The sequence below is a fragment of the Antennarius striatus genome, chromosome 5 (assembly GCF_040054535.1).
Source record: "Antennarius striatus isolate MH-2024 chromosome 5, ASM4005453v1, whole genome shotgun sequence".
Taxonomy (NCBI): domain Eukaryota; kingdom Metazoa; phylum Chordata; class Actinopteri; order Lophiiformes; family Antennariidae; genus Antennarius; species Antennarius striatus.
Window position 1 is genome coordinate 7,712,501 of NC_090780.1, and position 18,001 is coordinate 7,730,501.

Sequence of the window (18,001 nt, forward strand, 5' to 3'; positions counted from 1 at the left end):
AAGTGTTGAATCGTGGAGCTCTAGACTACCTTTCACTAATGGATGAAGGACTGGATGGAGAAGGAGGTCCAGGGAGGAAAAGACTGAAGAAGACAGACGAGGGACTCTATGCTTGTGACATCTGTGAAAAAACCTTCCAGAAGAGCAGCTCCCTGCTCAGACACAAATATGAGCACACAGGTTTGTAGTCCCCACGAAATCCGCTAAAACATTTTCAGGTGTTCTTTTTCAATTAACAGATAACTATCATTTATTTTTAAGGTATATTTTGCTATTTTAGTTCAAACAATTATTGTATTCACCCGAGATAAGACGAGGACATCAATTCAACTCTACCTGGTAAATATAAAGCATATATGCCGAAAACGAGGGCTAACAGCTTTATCCATCTAAAAGTATTAGAATATACCGTTCAACTCAGGTAACGCCTCAAACAATAGAGAGATATATCATCAATTGTTAACCTATGGAGAAGCTGATAATATAAGATTACCTTTTGGTGTCCTTGTTTCCAAACATTGCTCTAAACCTGCTGTTACAGAACTAAGTAGTTCTTTAAAAAGGTTTGCGTCAAAAAGATTTCCATATATTAAAAGTCCTACATATCTTTCCTTTTAAAATAAAAAAAAAAACATTACAAATTTTTTTAGGATATCAGTAACTTCTCAGCATCTGTTACAGGTAAGCGTCCTCATGAGTGCAAAATCTGCAACAAGGCCTTCAAGCATAAGCACCATCTGATCGAGCACAGCCGACTGCACTCTGGAGAGAAACCCTACCAATGTGACAAGTGTGGCAAACGCTTCTCTCACTCCGGCTCGTACTCCCAGCACATGAACCATCGCTATGCCTACTGCAGCAAAGACCAGGATCCTGACCAAGACAATGACGAGCTGCCCCTCACCCCAGGGACAGGCAACAACCTTGGGGGTCGCTTTGCTGATGAGACCCCGCTGTTAATGGACGATACCCAAACACCGCACTCCTTTCTCAGCGATTCCAGTCTGGATGGAGCTGCAGAGGCTCTCAAGGAGGAAGAAGAGGAGGAAGATAAAGAGGCAGGAGTCAGTAATGGTCAAGAGGAAGAACCATGTCTGAGTTTGACAGGGGTAGTAGAGGAGCATACCACCCAACAATCACCTTCAGCAGAGAAGGAGAGAAATGGTTATGATTTGGGGTGCCATGTTCACAATGCAGAGAGACAACTCAGGGCACAAAACACTAAGGAACAGAATGGAGACTTGGACAAATGTGATATGAACCTGGGTATAAAAGATTTAGCCAGAATAAAAACCTAAACATGCCAATGCAGTATATTAACTATATATTATATACTGCACGTATATATATTTTTTTACGTTACATTTCACAGTATGAGAAAATGCATGAAACTGCCAAAGATTAGGTGACCATAAAGTTGATGAAGCCATACACACAAAATATATATGAAAATACAGTATTTTATCAATATAGAATTCATGTACTTGTAATATTTGTATGTTTGATTTGTCTTTCACTCTTTTTTTTCAGGACAGCTAAAGCATTGAGCTTACTCATCATGGAGTTATGTCATCCATATATGAATGAGACATTGTAAAAATCATGTTTGAATGAGTTTACTGCTGCTAGCTGTGACACATCCCATAATCCAGAGGAATTACTTGTACCATCCAGCACTAGTCGATTTGTTTCCTTGAAACGTTCCAGCTTTCCACAAGTCAATCCGCACCAGCTGTAGGTTAGCAAAATAGGACCTGAATGAGATACCAGTAGTGCCACCAGTCGTAGTACTAGTAGTACCATTGTAGTAAAACTTAACTTTATCAGATTGCAAGGGTAAATTGTCTTATTTCCTGTGGTATCATTTTAATGCATATGTTTACCTCTGTCTCTCTTTATATATATGTGTGTGTGTGTGTGTGTGTGTGTGTGTGTGTGTGTGTGTGTGTGTGTGTGTGTGTGTGTGTGTGTGTGTGTGTATTATAGACACACACATATATATAAATCTTGGAAGGTGTTTATTTATTTCTTTAAGGAAAAGCAGTGGACTGCACCTTTTCTACAGTAACTGGATGCCTCTGTGGGATGCCTTTCAGTCATTTCTGCATCTCTGTATGGGAGGCTCAAAGCGGCAAAGACAAAGTCCATCTCTGGGATTTTCTCCCTCAGTGGGAGCAAACTTGCACTGTCTCGTATGTGTAATAACCACACAAAGCTGCTTTTATTTCACTAATTGCTGAAACATATCTTATTCCTCATAATAATTCATATATGCTACAGCTTATTTTGACACCCACGGAACAATATTGTGTCATATGTTTGGGTTTTCTGTTGGGATGTGGTGAAAGGGTCCAGACCCGGGACCCACCCTTCAGTGTTCTTTTTTTTGACTGCAGTGTAGTCAACGTGAAAAGTGCCTCAGTTGGCCCAGGACTCTGTGAGGGACATGATAAAGCCTTGGTATGAAGAGATTAGATGGTGCTGCCAGAGGTGTAACTAAGCCTGTACTCATGCATAGCATGCACCAAAGGCACTTTCTGGTCTGAATGTGAGTGTTAGAGTGTGTATGTGTGTGTTTTTCAGCAAAGCTATGCATGTGACACCCTCACTGTCAAGTTACTCTCGCTGTTGTCTTGCTTGTTTTTACTTGGTCCAAAAATAGGCAAATAAATGACTTTCACTTTCTGTTTGGTTCTTTTGTGTTTTTTTATACTAAGCATTGTTTTTGCCTTTCACTGGGAACCACTTTGCATCAATTTTATGTTTTTTTTTGCATGTCTGTGGATATTTGTAATACAATTGTGAATACTTTGTCTCTCGATTTTGTATTTCATGTTATTTTGTAATTAAAACCCCCCATAAATCTATGTATGTATAGTCATTTATTTTCAAACATCTTGTCTTTGTTTTATGAATTAACACTTTGATATACGTACAACAAGTCTACGCAATTTCTCTCCAGTGTTTATGAAACGGGTTGTATTGTTAAGATATTTCAAACAAGGGCTATCAGTCAGTCATCTTCAGATTACCACCGCTATATCCGCCGCAGCGGGTCTCGGGGAGCCGGAGCCTATCTCGGCGGCATAGGTTGTGAGGCAGGGGACACTCCGGGCACGACGCCAGTGCACCGCGGAGCCACACAAGGAGACACACAACCATGCTCACACACACTCATTCCTACGGGCAATTTGGAACGGCCAATCAACCTGAAGCGCATGCTTTTGGAGGTGGGAGGAAGCCAGAGAACCCAGAGAGAACCCACGCAGACACCGGGAGAGCATGCAAACTCCGCACAGAGCGGGACTCGAACACGAGTCCACCGTGTTTTGAGGCGGCAGCGCTAACCACTGCGCCACCGTGCCGCCCACAAGGGCTATCAATTACATTTAAAGTTCAGTGTAAACACAAACATCTTCAGTTTTGTAATTTGGTTTAGGCCTTTGCGGGTGTGTGTGTGTGTTTGTGTGCGCTAATGAGGATTAGTGGTTGGCTAACTAAGACTAACCATACACCCATACAGCATACACCCAGTATGGAGTCTTGCAGCAACAAAACACTTTAAACTATGTATCACCAATAATTTATATCATGATGTTTATGTTTGAAGCATGTAAAAATCTCCACAATCAGCCAGGACCCTTAACATCACCTACCGTTTACAACAGATTGTCTTATTACATACAAAGTAAATTGTGAAGCCTGTAACTGTTTGACTACACTGCTTATCATACGGAAGCACACTCAATATTTTTTTAAAAAGAAAGAAACAAAAGTATTAGAAAATAAATCAATGACTATGTCTCATGAGGACGAAGTGATGGTTGATGCTCTAATTCGATTTCAGATAGTGATTAACACTATTGCACCAAATGAAATAACACATATCAGAGCTGCAGTTTATACTGGCGTGACACCACTGGGGTTTATTCACAGAAATTTTTCAAAAATTTGGACAAAAAACAAAACATACAGTAACACCACTGCAAACATTCCACCTCACATGAAAAGACCCTCAAACTGTATAATACTGCCTGGGGGACAGACGTATGTAATGTGATGACTGTGTATATACTGTACATGCACTGGAGGCAAATGGACAAATATGTTTTCCTCCCAAATTACAGATTTGATCAAAAAAAATGAAGTCAAAATGCACAGAAAAGATGAGACGATCCATCAGTTACACATTTTCAGCCTCACACACTTACTGAACTTACATGAACATAAAAATGAATAAATACATCTAATAAAACTTGGAGCTACGAACCCCCACTCACCATGCCCCCCCCCCCCCATTTTTTGCTCCTTTTTTTGTGTCTTTTGCCAAACCCGCAGTCAATATAAAATTACCAAAGCCACGGAGTGAGAGGGTTTTGGGGAAAATCCACATTTTTTAAACATATGCATTTCCAGGTCCTCTTTTGTTATGTTATTAAAGGCAGCAGCATTTGCACCAATCACAGAGGACGCCTTCCCCACAATTCTACTGTCTCACGCAAATGTATAACTTTAGGAGTAAACAACCTGACAGACAAATATCATAAAACAGATTAAATCAGTTTGTTCTCTTTGTAATTCAGGGGCACTAGTAATCTGATGCAAACAGGATTACCTTCATGTACATTTTCATGCCGTTTTAGTTTGTATTCTGCAAGCATCAGTTTGTTACACGCAAAAAGTGCTGCTAGCTGACTTAGACAGTACAGTATTTAAGATATTTACAACTGATTTTTAACGTATTCCAAAGGAGGCTGCACTGATAAAAACAAAATACATCCTAATTTGTACAACAAGTGAAGCTATGAAGGTCCAAACACTACAGGAACCTTTTGGTACATTCATCCCATCAACGAAACAAAACAGTGCTTTTAATTATGAAGAATGAGTGAGTTCCTTCCTGCTCTTAAGTCTGTAAGAAAAATAAAAACCTCATCAGTTATCTGCAGCTGAAACGCACATTTACACACCTTCCTCCGTGTTTGCATATTTCTCAAATCCACATCATCAGCCACCTTTCTTCTGCAAGAAGTCCTGCTGGTGCATATCACATATTCACAGTGACATTGGTTCTGCCTGGTTTGGTTTCAGCACAATATTCAGACACATCTTTCCTTCCGTTATTATTAGGTGACAAGAATTATCTAGCGTCACTAGCTGGAGGAGATGCATCAACTTTATGCCTGTCATTTTTCATTATCAATTGTAAAATATAAAGTAAATGTGACACGGGTGCATTAGCTCCTGCCCTCCAAGGGTTCAGGACCAGGCTCAACGTCTGTATTCATAGTATTTCATGTAAAATTGGTTTGCTTTACTATTATTGTTTAAACACAGCTTTGCATGGAGAACAGATGTCAAGATTAGCAGCTCGCTGTCCTGGTTCTTTCTACCCAGTAATTAGTGTTTGATGTGAAATCCATTTTTTTCACCACATGAGTCAGCAGGCAAAGAGGACAAATGAAGCACCAGTGCTTTCATCTGATCAGAGCAAGTTTCTTTTTTTTTTTTTTGATACCCCCTCCTCTGTCCAAAAAGATCAAGAGGAGACTCTTGTTCCAAAGATGTGGTCAAACTCGCTGAGGATGAGCTCCATTGCCTGGTTCTGGTAAATCATATTCACAGCCATATTGCCGTTGTCGCGCTCTGGACGCATCAGGGTTGGGCCAAACACGATGCCGATGTTCTGTGTGGTCATTCGGTTAGCGTCTGAATTATCCAACACGCTGCAGAGAGGGGACGAGTATAGAAAGAAAGACAGAGGTTAAATATTATCTGGAATGCTAACAAAGAATTAAAAGCAGGATGTCAAAGTCGGTTGGTCCACCGCTTCGACCCGGGTTCAACTACTTGATGGATCGTCTTGAAACTGCGCTCAGACATCTGTGGTCTTCAGTTGATGTATCCTGATGATCCACTGACATTTCTACAAGACACCACCATGAGGCTGACTACTGTGGTTTTGAGTGCAGTGTCTCAACAACATTTGCATGAATTGTCATCATATTTGGTGCATTTATGCACCTCGAGGATGAATTGTAATAGCCTGTAATAAAGGTGTAATAAGTGTTCTTTGAAGCTAAAGTCACTATTCTTTTGTTGATGGCTTCAAACCTTAAGCTTCAGTTGTACTTTATGTTTAGTGCTTATTAGCAAATACTCACATATCAAAATAATAAATCGAGATGGCAAACAGAAGCATTAGTAAGCGGCTTCATGTAAGAAGTCTAACTGTGAGAACGTTAACATGTTGACTTTAGCACTTAGCTGGAGTGCAAATATTTCTGTAGTTTTTCTATCTTTGGGATTGCAGAGATACGTTGGTAAGCACATATAAACTTTACATGTATATACTGTATACAGTAACTCAATGCAGGACATGCATCAAAAATCTTTCAGGAGCTTGTAGTGTGTACGACTGTGTGTGATGGGGGTGGGTTGGGGGGTTGTAGGAATGGATTTAGCCACAGCATGAGGCATTCTTCTAAAAATGCCATTCCCACTAAACCACAGAAGCAGTCAGCAATTGCTCAAAACTTCCACATTAAAAAGAGTGGAGGAAAAAGAGAGAGGGAGAGAAAAAGGAGGGAGACGAGAGGAAAGAGGAAAAAAAGTGAGCAAGGGAGAGGGCAAAAAAAAGAAGAGAGAGAGGTTCCAGTGGTGGCGGCGGTGGTGTTGGTATGCCTTCCAGCAGACGAACCACAAGGCTGTCATGGGATCTTTGAGGCGAGGAGGCGAGCAGGGGGTGGAGAGAGGACGAGAATGGAGAAGAACAGAAGAAAGGGATAGAACAAAGAAGAAGAAGGGAGGAAGAGGAAAAGAGAAAAAGAGAGGGATGTGAATGAAGCGGAAGTAAGGAAACAAAGGTGAACAAGAACAAAGGAGCGCAGGAGGGAGGTGATTGGGTGAGGAAATAATAAAAAAAACAGAATTAGGATAGACAGGAATGACAACATGGATAAAATGAGAGAAAGCTTCAGAGTTGATAAATCTATGGGGCCCACCACACCCTGGCACACAAACGGGCCTCAGAACATGAGCTCACAACCCCTTAGAAGGAGAAATAAAACCACTGATGGCAAAAAAACAAAACCCAGACATTTTATGTTCTGTTAAAGGAACTGGCTCACAGAGCACTCTGTGACATCCATCTTCATTTGATCCTCACAGAGACCCAAACATAACAATCATGTTCCTAAGAAGCATCAGCACTGACAAAAATGACTGAGAACCAGAGTGAAACTACGCCTTCTAGTGGTCAGAAGTTCAAAGTGCAAGTTAACGCAAGGAGCTGTTGTCTTCCTTCAGAGGGATTTGGTTTATTCCATTATGCCCAAAGTATCCCCAGTAAATAGTCTGTATTATAAAATCATTTCCATTCCAGATAATGCAAATGAAAAGCAGGAAAAGATTTGTTTGAGCAGAGATGTCCTGTCAGTGGCTTCACTCACCGTATGAGATGGCGACACATGAATTTCAGTGTGTCGTGGTTTGGAGGAGGCATGTTGAGCACCAGACACTTCAGACGATCAACTTTGTCCATGTAGTCTGACATCTCTGCAGCACAGAGCAAGAGCCGTGTCAAATCACAGCAGCTTTATCGTGTCATATCAATACTGATTAATAAAGTATCTATCTATCTATCTATCTATCTATCTATCTATCTATCTATCTATCTATCTATCTATCTATCTATCTATCTATCTATCTATCTATCTATCTATCTATCTATCTATCTATCTATCTATCTATCTATCTATTAGCATCTGATACACGTCCTGATGGCTTCCATCACATGGACTAGGTTAACATTCAGCATCTAATCTGATACAGCGTGGGATCATCAGCCTTTGCTGCTGCGGTTTGATGAACCGTAAAATGATGATCACAAAAATTCACAAAGATTCACATGAAACAGGGACTTCAGACTAAAAATGAATATACTGTACATTTTTTGGGTTTTATGGAAATTAACTGATGAAGGGAACAGATAAGTTTAGTAATGCACTTTATAACAGTTTAACACCGAGTGGTCTAACTAGCATCTGCTTTACGTGAGACTAATTTAACCTGTTACTAACCATGGGGCACCAAGGGTGAATTAACTCAGAGCTGAAACTGTCCCTAAAACTGCTTTTTTATTTTCAAACAGTCCCATTTAAGAAAATATTTGAATTATGTAATATTTGAAAACTGCAAAACTAACCACATATTTGTGGCTCATATTTAAAGTCCAAAAAGAAAAGAACAACACAGACAAGATTATGAAGTCTGTCTATGAGTTCACAAACAACAAAATTGGTGTCAAAATCTAAGTATGACCTCAAAATAATACTACGAATATTGTGAGTTAAGAATATTTGGATGAAGCCCACCTCAAACATAAAATTGTTTTTTGTATCATACGAAGATTATCATTCATGAGGACCCGAAGAAATGATTTGATTTAAATCAGATATATCTCTGTATGGCATTTGAGTATTTTGTAATAAAGTTGAGGGAATACACAGCACAAAAACAAATAATTGGGCTGAGTCTACATCTGGTCACTCACTCATTGTCTCAACAATGTCGGTAAAGAAGCCAAAGGGCACCAGAGGCTCAGGAAGCTCACGGAAGAAAAGTTTCAGAGCCCCCGTGATGACATGAATGTCCTCCCAGTTACTGTCGTCTAAATTCAGCTTCTCCTCTGAGAAAATGGGAGGAGAGGGAGGAAAGAGGAATCCAGTCAGCCAATATGAAAAAGTGTGGCAAAGAGTTAGAATGAAGAGAGAAAAAGCATTTTAATGTGTAACATTAAAGCTTGTAGCTGCAGCAGGGAGATAGAGATGGTCTGTAAAAGTCAGAGAAGACAGAAGCACAAACACATTTAAAGCACATGTGGCATTACAATCCAGGCCTGACCAATGCTTCTCAAACAACTGAAGGGAAGGAAATAAATATCATCCATATCAAGATGTTCAGTGTTTGTAACACAAGCAGGAATCTATTAGTGATGAGAAACATTAGTCAGTGAGGTGTTACTGTGGAGCACATCACGGGACACACCAAGCTGATCCTTCTTTTCATCCACTTGGTGGCAGCTGTGGACTGCGTGAGAACGCACTGTCGAGCCCGCTGTTCGGTCTTACATCAGAAAACTTAAAAGCCTAATGGAAACACATAAATTAAGCAAATGGCAGTTCAGCTACCAAACTGTGCAGAGCTCGCCTGCGCCGCAGCTCAGCTCTGACGGTCGGTCTGTGGGTGGGTGTTTTAAGGCGTTTGGACTTATGATTTCACATTATGCAACACACCATGCACAAAACAAGCAGGCGATGTGAACAGCGACTATTTTTTCCCCCAAGGCTTTGAATCTACCTTGTACCAACTCCTTTGGGAACATGAAACGGCCGTCAGTGGTCACCGCCCGCTCTGTAAAAACCAACAGTCACTCATTCAGCTTTCCTACAGCCTTTACTTCACATAAAGGATGTGGCACGGTAGGATGATTCATGTTTTCAAGCAGGTATACAGCCAGAGAGTGTGTGTATATGAATATGATTGCAAAGTCCAATTTCTACCTCCAAACAAATGAATTCATTCACTGCCAGACACAATTCCCCCTCCTCCCCCTCATCCTCACCGTGGTTGACCAGGAAGCGTAGTTTCTGAATCACTGCCAGGTTCCCTGATACTCTGTAAATGCCATCAGTGTCCAGTCCTGCAACATACCACACACAGGTGATCTCATGCAGAGTTGTCTGGTAGCTGCTAGCTATTAATGAGGTCGCTACCAAAATCAATGAGCTGACTAAAACTGAAGTAGGTATTTCTTCAGACTTGGAGACATTTTCTACACATCAATCACTGAGTGCACCACAGAAGTTTGCTTTGTTGTGTTGGTGGACAAAAACATTTGTGTGAAGGAAGCTGGAAGAAAACCTTCAGACATAATTTTACAGTTACTTTGTGAACGATCACCTTTAAGGGTGAATTTAAACATTTCACAGTGTTACGCTTGAAAAAGTGTGTACCAAGTGTTATCATGATATAGTTTCTGCCTTTTCAGTGTATTTTTCAGTCTGAGGTAGAAGAACAAGAGACACTTCACAGATAAATGGATCACTTGCATCTGTTAAAAGGTTGTACTTTAGATTCACAGACACAATGAGCCATTAAAGAACAATTAAAGCGTAATGATGCTGGTAAAAGAAACGAATGGTCCAACTAACTCTTCAGCCCCTTAAAGGCAGACCTTATTAATAAAAACAGTTGACTATATATTGGCTTACTGTTGCACTTGTCTCAGTTATTTAGAATGAAATCTGATATTCAATGAAGAACATACTAACAGCTTCTTTTAATGATATCACTTGTCCATACTCTTAACAGTATTAGTACCATCAATGTGAGTGTCCCTAAGGAGTGAGTGAACCGCTTCATCAAGATCCTCAGAATTAATATTTGGCACAATCTATTTGTCCACTGAGGTTCACACATCTATCAAAAGGGTTTTATATAATCGATAAAAATACTAAAAAACTTTAATGAAACTTAAATTCTCTTTAGCAGAATCTAGTCTGAAATTTGAGGGTTTCTTGTCCAACCCACACTCAGTTTCAAAGTAATTCAAGTAGCTTATGTGTGAGAGACAACAATGATTGAAAGAGCATTGATCACAAAAGGAGAAGAAGAAAAAAATCCTGAATCATCAATTCTTTAATTAATTTGAAGCAAAAAATGAATACACCATCCTTCAGGTTTGATAAATGTCTTTTTCTGTGCAAACAAAATAAATGCACAGTTGTTAGTTTTGTTCCTCCCATGTACAGCACATGTAATTTTTAGCTTTTATTTTAGTGAACCGTTTAGTGCAATTATCTAACTAATTACTTTTTCTTTTTCTGGATGTTACTTTGTCCTTGAAGTCTGACACAGCCTTGATATCTCCAGCTAAAAGTTTCTCCCTAAAAAATATTTAATTAATCGAAAACCAGGTTTTTTGTGATCAAACCTCTGAGCACATTATTTATTTATTTGGAGCATTGTTACTAAACAAGTCAAACAACAATTGTGTCTCATTTAGATCTCTCTGTGGCTGGCAGCTGTCATGACTCTTCTGTGTGTTTCAGTCGGCTCTCTACTGGGTAATCACAAATGTTTTTCAGTGAACATTCCCTGGATGAACTCTAATGTGGAGCCAAACAAAAGTGAACAGTTTTTGTTGTGTGTCTACTTTAAATTGAGAGCTGCTGTGTGTCGGCGGCGGCTGTACCTCTCTTCTCCACGGCTTCGGTACAAAGCCTGACAAAGCGAGGGACGGTGTTCTTCTCTCGCTCACACAGCATCTCCAGACGGCAGCCAAACACCTGATCTGAGAAGTGATGACAGACAGCACAAACACGCACACAAACACACACACACACACACACACACACACACACACACACACACACTCACACACACACACACACACACACACACACACACACACACACACACACACACACACACACACACACACACACACACACACAAACATGCTTCTTACGTTGTTACAGGATTTGTTTTGTCTTTCTAAGATAACTGTGCCGACACATGATGTAAGCACTCCACGCTGAAGTTAACCCAGTCATACATTTACTGTTCATTATAGAAGAAAACGCCACGTTCCCAGCAGAGATGGAAGCTCACCCTTGATGATGCAACACAACTCATGTACTGTACTGTACTGTTGGCAATGAAAAGTCATCATCAAGCCTTTACTACTCAGTTTGCTATCATGCATACTGCAGCCGTGTGATCAGATTGGGTTATTAGGACAACAATGGACATGTAACAACAGACTGATTATCCACAGTTCCCAAAATCCACAGATCAATGTTCATCTGAAGGACTTCCAGTGGCTTTGTGAAAATGATGGAACTGCTCCTGGTGGATGAGGATGTAGCTGAGGTTAGACGTCTCATTGGTATTCGGTCAAAGCAATAAGGAGGCTGTAGCGTTTCAGTGCTAAACACTTAACAGTTTAACCTGATAAAAATGAAGGTGTTGGAATATCCTGGCAGTCTTGTGAGTCTCACCACGTAAATGCAACACCCCCAGTTTGAGTCTGGAAGCTGCTCACAGCAGAATAACAGCAAAAACAACCAGATATACTTTTTATTCTTTTGAAAACCAAAGGAACCTCTTGTTTTTCTTTTTCTTGATGGTGTTTAATCTAAAAGCATTCCCTCCATTGAGCTAAACATCGAGTTAAAGGCTCACAACATAATTGTTTAATTTCTGTAAAGACATCTAAGACTAAAGACCTGCATACTCTTCGTCTTGTCTTAAATGTAGGGCCACCCTCAGTTAAAAAGAACTTCACTGGTCCTTCTGATTGATCCATACCTTGGCTCAAAAAACCAAAAACATTTTTATTATCATATTTCCTTCTATTGTTAGTAAACACATCAGACAAAAGCAAAGGATCATTTGAGCCTTTCAGAAATACCCTATATAAGATATCAGCAAACAAGCTTGACTAAAAACATTTTGGAGAGTGTTGCTAAATGGACATGGGGACTATGAGGCATATTCACTGGGGGATCACTGCATTGCATCACTGCACAATAAATGGTGACATTTTCTGCAATTAAATCCTTGATGCAGCTCCGGTAAGTCTAAACTATAGCTTCAGTTTCCTAACCAAAGTCCAGTGCTTGGCTGTAAAAGTGAAGTATTGGAATACTAGAAAAAGCAAAAAGTGTTCGTGCATGCCCATCGCTCCCCAGTGCGCCGCACACTGCTGATTAAAGGATACATGGATTAAAATAAACCATCAAAAAGAAATCCCACCTTTAATGAGGCCTTTCTCCTGCAACGCCTGCAGTGGAGGTCTCTTTAGGATCAGCTTCTTCAGACGGGTCTTCACTCTCTTCCTCTCTGTGTTCTCCAGGTTGGATGAAGAGCGAGGGACTGCAGAGGGAGAGAAGGAAGAGGTGGAGGACAAGGACACCGACAAGAAGGAGGTCAGCGCAGGGCGCTCGGCCGCAGGGTAGGAAAGCAAGTGAGGAGGGATGGTGGTGAGGATGAAAAGGGGTAGGGCTGGGTGACGGCGGAGGTGAGACAGGACTGATGGGGGGATTATTTGCCATGGAGGCTGTGTGAAAATGTAAGTGGGATGGATGGAGGAGAGAATGGAGGGATGCAAGAAGCCTGTGTGAAAGTTTAGAGAAAAAGAGTGACGATGATGGAGTGACAGAAACCTGAAGAAACGGGCTACTTTAATGTGACACGTGAAGGACGGAGGTCAGGATGGATGAGTTGATGACTTACGGGATTTTCTCTTCTCATCTTCGTCTCCACTGTGGTCCAGCATTTCCACGCTGCCCGCCTTCCTCAGAGAGTATAGAAGGACGTTGTCTAAAGGGTTCTCACGGTCCTGGAGAGCGGGCACAGGGAGAGGCTGCTCAATGTGGTCAATATGTCACATGGAAATATTAGATGGAATGTAATAAAGACGTCCATTCAGATGTCTGTCAGAGACATTGGTCATGGATTATAATGTTAACTTATAAGAAAAGTGGTTCTTTAGGACACGGAAGTGCGCTGCATTCCGCAAGTCTTGGAACGTAGGGCGCTTCCGGATGCTGTCAACCAATAGTAATGCAGGTACGGTATCACATGACTACCTACTAAAAATATGCAATGTAGTGAAGCCGTGCATCTTTAAGCACGAATAAGCGAGGGATTACTGTATACTCTTTTATCTGTAAGAGAACCATAGATCTGAGTCCACATATGGTGATTATTGAGGAGGTTCAATGTCTGATGTCTTTTCCCTTCTTTATGTTGATGATGTCTTGTTTTGTTATATGGAAAAGGAAAAACAAAAACAAAAAACAGGTCTGGAATATTATAATTTCTATCTCACATTATTGTGAATGTGTAACCTTGTGCATGTGAAGAAAAACAGAGTATTAATTAGAATTTGATGTTTGGATTTAAAGAAGAGTGAAGTTAAGTCTTCTCTACTTAAATAGCACAAACAGAAGAAAAACTGCTGTGAAAGTGATGCAGATTGATTTATTAGATTTATTTTACTGGAAATATTTAAAAAATTTCCTTTTAAATAATGTATTTTTCAACCCACGAAATAAAACTCACTAAAAACGGAACAATCATTTTTATTTATCTGATCCATGGACTTTAATCATCTCATATCTTTAGACAAATCATCCAGGCATTTGTTCATGTGGTGTTCCACCCCCCCAGGCCCCTCCAGTCTACAAGGCACATTATATAAAACACTAAACCCAAAAAAGGATGCGTGTTAAAACTCCACCTAACCCCACGATTAAATATCAGCACAATTGCTGTAACCTAGATTTGGTGATGGGAGGTAAAGGAGGAAAACCACATATCTGTCCCTCAGTGAGATGAGTATTTTAATAAGTGAATAAATGTTTAAATAGCGACATGCCAGCCACACATGTACCTGACTTAAAGGGAATGGGAGCTGCTTCTGAGTCTTGTTGTACCAAAAACACACAAATGAATAATTAAAGGACTAAATGTATCCCATTCGTGTCTTCGTGACTTTAGAGCCAGGTTATTTACCATGTAACCAGGAATATGGAGCTGAACACATCTAAACTGCATCTCTTTTCCTTGTGTGTTGTGCTTGTTTGTCTCACCAGCCTGTCGATGACGGTCTGGATGGTGGTGTACCATTCTCTGATCAGAGAGTCCGTCTCCGATTGCAGCAGGAACTCGTTTCCCGTCACTGTCCTGAGCTGTGACACATTTACAAACCATATTAATGTGTTAGAAACAATGTGAAGCCCCCGTTGTTTCATACATGTCTGTCATATATTTTAACAAATCGGTCATCAAAACATAGTTGGGCATTTCTTTAAAACACACTCCCTTTTTACCAATTACATGAAAAGAAAATGTTTCAATGTTTTATGACAATTTTAAAAAAATAAGAATTTGTTTTGTCAGATTTTCAAAAGATGCCTAATGATAAGGCGATTTATTTTATTTGTGTTCTAATAGCTGTAGGTTTCTCACCTTGAATACGTTCTTCTTGCTGGACAGCTCATTGGCCCAGTGAAGCTGTGCTCCTCTTAAATCCACACTGCTCTCAGGTCGACTGTTTCCTGGTTTCTGTTTAAAATACATAAATAAATATGCCATCTTTTCTGTAGATGTTCAAACAGGAAGTTGTGATAACCCCCCCTTTGAACATATACATTATGACCTGCAAAACGTGTGACCTTTTTTATGAACAAAGGAGACACGCCACTCCTTGTAGCTCTGGAGGACGTGTAAAACGGGGTGGATAGATTTATCTAGGCAGGGTTGTTGAGAGCTGCTAATCTTTATTCAAGCGCCTGAGTCAGCTGACTTAAAAAGTTACTTCAATCCATCTTGTTGCCATCATCTCGTCTACAGTCGCTTGTCTGTCTGGCTACACCCCAGAGGAGATGCCAGCTCATCGCGGGGCTACACATAAAAAAATTGCTGGCATTTTTTAAATGAAAAGCAAAAAAAAATAAGGCAGGAAAACTGACATCTGCTCTTATGCAAAACACATAAGAGATGGCTGAGGTTTTTTTTAAACAAAATCTCATTTATATTTTGGCAGGATGGCACAAGCTGAAGAATGTACAGTTTCGGTGAGCTCCTACCCAACTGGAGGGTGTCTGTGATTTAGGATCTTTGAAGAAAACGAGACTATTTCCAACCAAAACCACCCAAGACTGGCTCCAACTTTTTCTGCAAAACAGCAATCACATGTACACTGGTCACATGAGACTCAGCCCAGCAAAGTTAAACTGCAATTTAATTAAACTGCTATTGCCCTTAAGGGCATCAGCTTCAAGTTGCCTCACCTCAGTTTCCGGCCTCCTTCTGCAATTTTTGTCTTGTTCAAGAGGCCGGCTTTCTCCAGCTCCTGAAGATGCATTAAGAGGATGTCATTATTGACAATGCTCAAGCACTAACATTGGAGCTTTCACCCTAGTATCATCCCTCACTAGTAAGGGTGCAAGTATGTGAAAAGTGAAATGTGAACAGTAAAGTAAGGCTGTGTGTAATATCCTGCATCCTGAGCAAACTCATTTAACTTGACTGTTGCATCATGCAAAACTGAGCAGGAGGGGAGCCGCTTTAAAATCTCTCACTGCGGTGTGGCCCCGATTAAGGTGCCAGAGAGCACAATTAATAGCAGTAGATTGCATAAAGACAGTAAGAGACAAACAAAGACTTCATTTTACACAGATTAAAAGATACCCACTCTGAGTGTTAGTTTAACAGGTATTACTGCTGAGAAAAATTCATTAGGAGTGCTGTGTGTATAATTAAACATTTGCATGCAAATCTATCTTCATTGTAGTAAAAAAAAAAAAAGATGCTCCTCAAATTGAGCCTCAATCTATGAGCTCTCTATCTATGCATAATATTAAATTAATCTTGAATATCATGGTCATGCGCAGGTATTAGTAATCCCAATTTAACACATAAAATGAACTCACTGGAGTCTGGCTGTCACTGTCGGGAGAACTCTCAGGAGAAGGAGGCTCCACAACGATGTTAGTCACATTGCAGGCGCAATCCTGGCTCTGATCAACCGACTGAAACACAGCAGAGATCATCAAACACAGACGTGGAATGTGTAGAAGTGCTTATATTTGCAGTTTATGTTGAAGCTCATGTGTTTTCTCTTCTGTTCGTGTCTCTCTGAATGCTAGACTTTATCATTGGTGTGTCTGTGCTCCGAGGTGACTACCTTGCCATTCTCTGGCAGGACCATTGACTGGGAGTGGCTGAGCTGCTGCTTTACATCTCCCAAGGGATCAAAGTTATGGAACTGGGCATCAGCGCTGCTGAATGTCATTGTGCTCAAGGTATCAGAGGAGGCAGCACGATGCATGCTCTTCATGGGGTCAAAGGTCAGGGCGACACATTTGGCAGAGCGATGAAAGATGGAGCAGACAAACAAGAAAAGAAAAGAAAAATCTGAGTGCAAACTGAAAACATTTTATGCTCCCATTGGTATTTTTTGATGTGTTTTGTATGGGATTATTGCAGCGGCAGCGTGTTGGGTTTTATTTGTATAGTTTCTGTATATTTATTTCTGTTTACCTTTAGTCTTGAAATAGTTGAACAGCAGAATGAACATAAAAGTCTAACAATTCAAATAATAAACAAGCAACAACCAGGAGCAACAGAAAGGTCAGAGGCCTTTAAAAACAAGAAGCCATTCAAGATTTATATCACCTTATTAATCCCCACTGGGAAGATTCATTTTACACTTTAGGATATATTACACACATATAAGCTGGAACACACACACACGGGGGGAGGTCATAGACATGCAACTATGTAAAGAGGTGCAATAGCAGTGGGGGGCTTTGGTGCCTTGCTCAAGGGCTCCTTAGGTGTACTCATTAAGTGACACCTGGTGAACTGACACCTCACCACACTCCACACAGTGGAATTGTGGAGAGGAATTGAATCAGCCACCCACAGGTTCCCATGACCAGTGGACTCAGCTATTACCACTCTGCTTGCGTCTCCGTAAATCTTGAAGGAGCAACTGAAACAATTCAAGGAAACAAACAATGAAACCTGACAATGACTCTTCATGCACTTTACTGTTGGTATTGACATTTGACCTACAGTATGTGACAATGAAGCATCGTATTTACTCATAATATGTTGAGAGTAAATAGTGGTATGTTAACTACTAACACAGCAGGTGTACATAATATTTTTTATTCAACTTGATCCTTTTTAATCTTTTAATTTTTTTTGTTCATAAAATAAGGATCATTGCTCACTAGCATAACTTTAATGTTCATAAAAGGAGTGTGTCCTATGGCTGCAGGTGATCAACGTCTGCTTCAATCTGATGTCTTCTCTCTACTCAGGAGAATAGGTACTGTATGTCACATGTGTTGGCATTTTACCATGAAATTATGTAATGTTACATCGCTGGTTTTTTTGGTGGTTTAACACATACAAA

The 18,001-nt window shown here is 40.3% G+C and overlaps 2 protein-coding genes across 6 annotated transcripts in view; one reads left to right on the forward strand and one right to left on the reverse strand.

The window, feature by feature from the left end:
- LOC137595534 (zinc finger E-box-binding homeobox 2-like) overlaps positions 1-2,685 on the forward strand; it is a 28,429-nt gene extending 25,744 nt beyond the window's left edge. For all 3 annotated transcript variants that reach the window (XM_068315713.1, XM_068315712.1, XM_068315714.1), the window contains 2 exons: positions 1-180; positions 682-2,685. The exon at positions 1-180 is cut by the window's left edge and continues 4 nt beyond it. In XM_068315713.1, the coding sequence (XP_068171814.1) occupies positions 1-180; positions 682-1,298 (797 nt within the window). In that variant the 3' untranslated portion in view covers positions 1,299-2,685. The remainder of the gene's footprint in view (positions 181-681) is intronic.
- A 1,146-nt stretch (positions 2,686-3,831) lies between these two features.
- arhgap9 (Rho GTPase activating protein 9) overlaps positions 3,832-18,001 on the reverse strand; it is a 46,507-nt gene continuing 32,337 nt past the window's right edge. The window contains exons 8-21 of one of the 3 annotated variants that reach the window (XM_068315717.1): positions 16,763-16,909; positions 16,509-16,607; positions 15,867-15,928; positions 15,663-15,750; positions 15,043-15,138; positions 14,664-14,762; positions 13,303-13,408; positions 12,823-12,942; positions 11,258-11,356; positions 9,626-9,703; positions 9,361-9,414; positions 8,555-8,689; positions 7,452-7,557; positions 3,833-5,726 (exon numbers count right to left, since the gene is read on the reverse strand). In XM_068315717.1, coding sequence (XP_068171818.1) covers positions 5,540-5,726; positions 7,452-7,557; positions 8,555-8,689; positions 9,361-9,414; positions 9,626-9,703; positions 11,258-11,356; positions 12,823-12,942; positions 13,303-13,408; positions 14,664-14,762; positions 15,043-15,138; positions 15,663-15,750; positions 15,867-15,928; positions 16,509-16,607; positions 16,763-16,909 — 1,476 coding nt within the window. In that variant the 3' untranslated portion in view covers positions 3,833-5,539. Of the gene's footprint in view, positions 5,727-7,451; positions 7,558-8,554; positions 8,690-9,360; positions 9,415-9,625; positions 9,704-11,257; positions 11,357-12,822; positions 12,943-13,302; positions 13,409-14,663; positions 14,763-15,042; positions 15,139-15,662; positions 15,751-15,866; positions 15,929-16,508; positions 16,608-16,762; positions 16,910-18,001 lie in introns of all 3 variants that reach the window. The other 2 variants (XM_068315719.1, XM_068315718.1) reach the window with 2 other exon arrangements.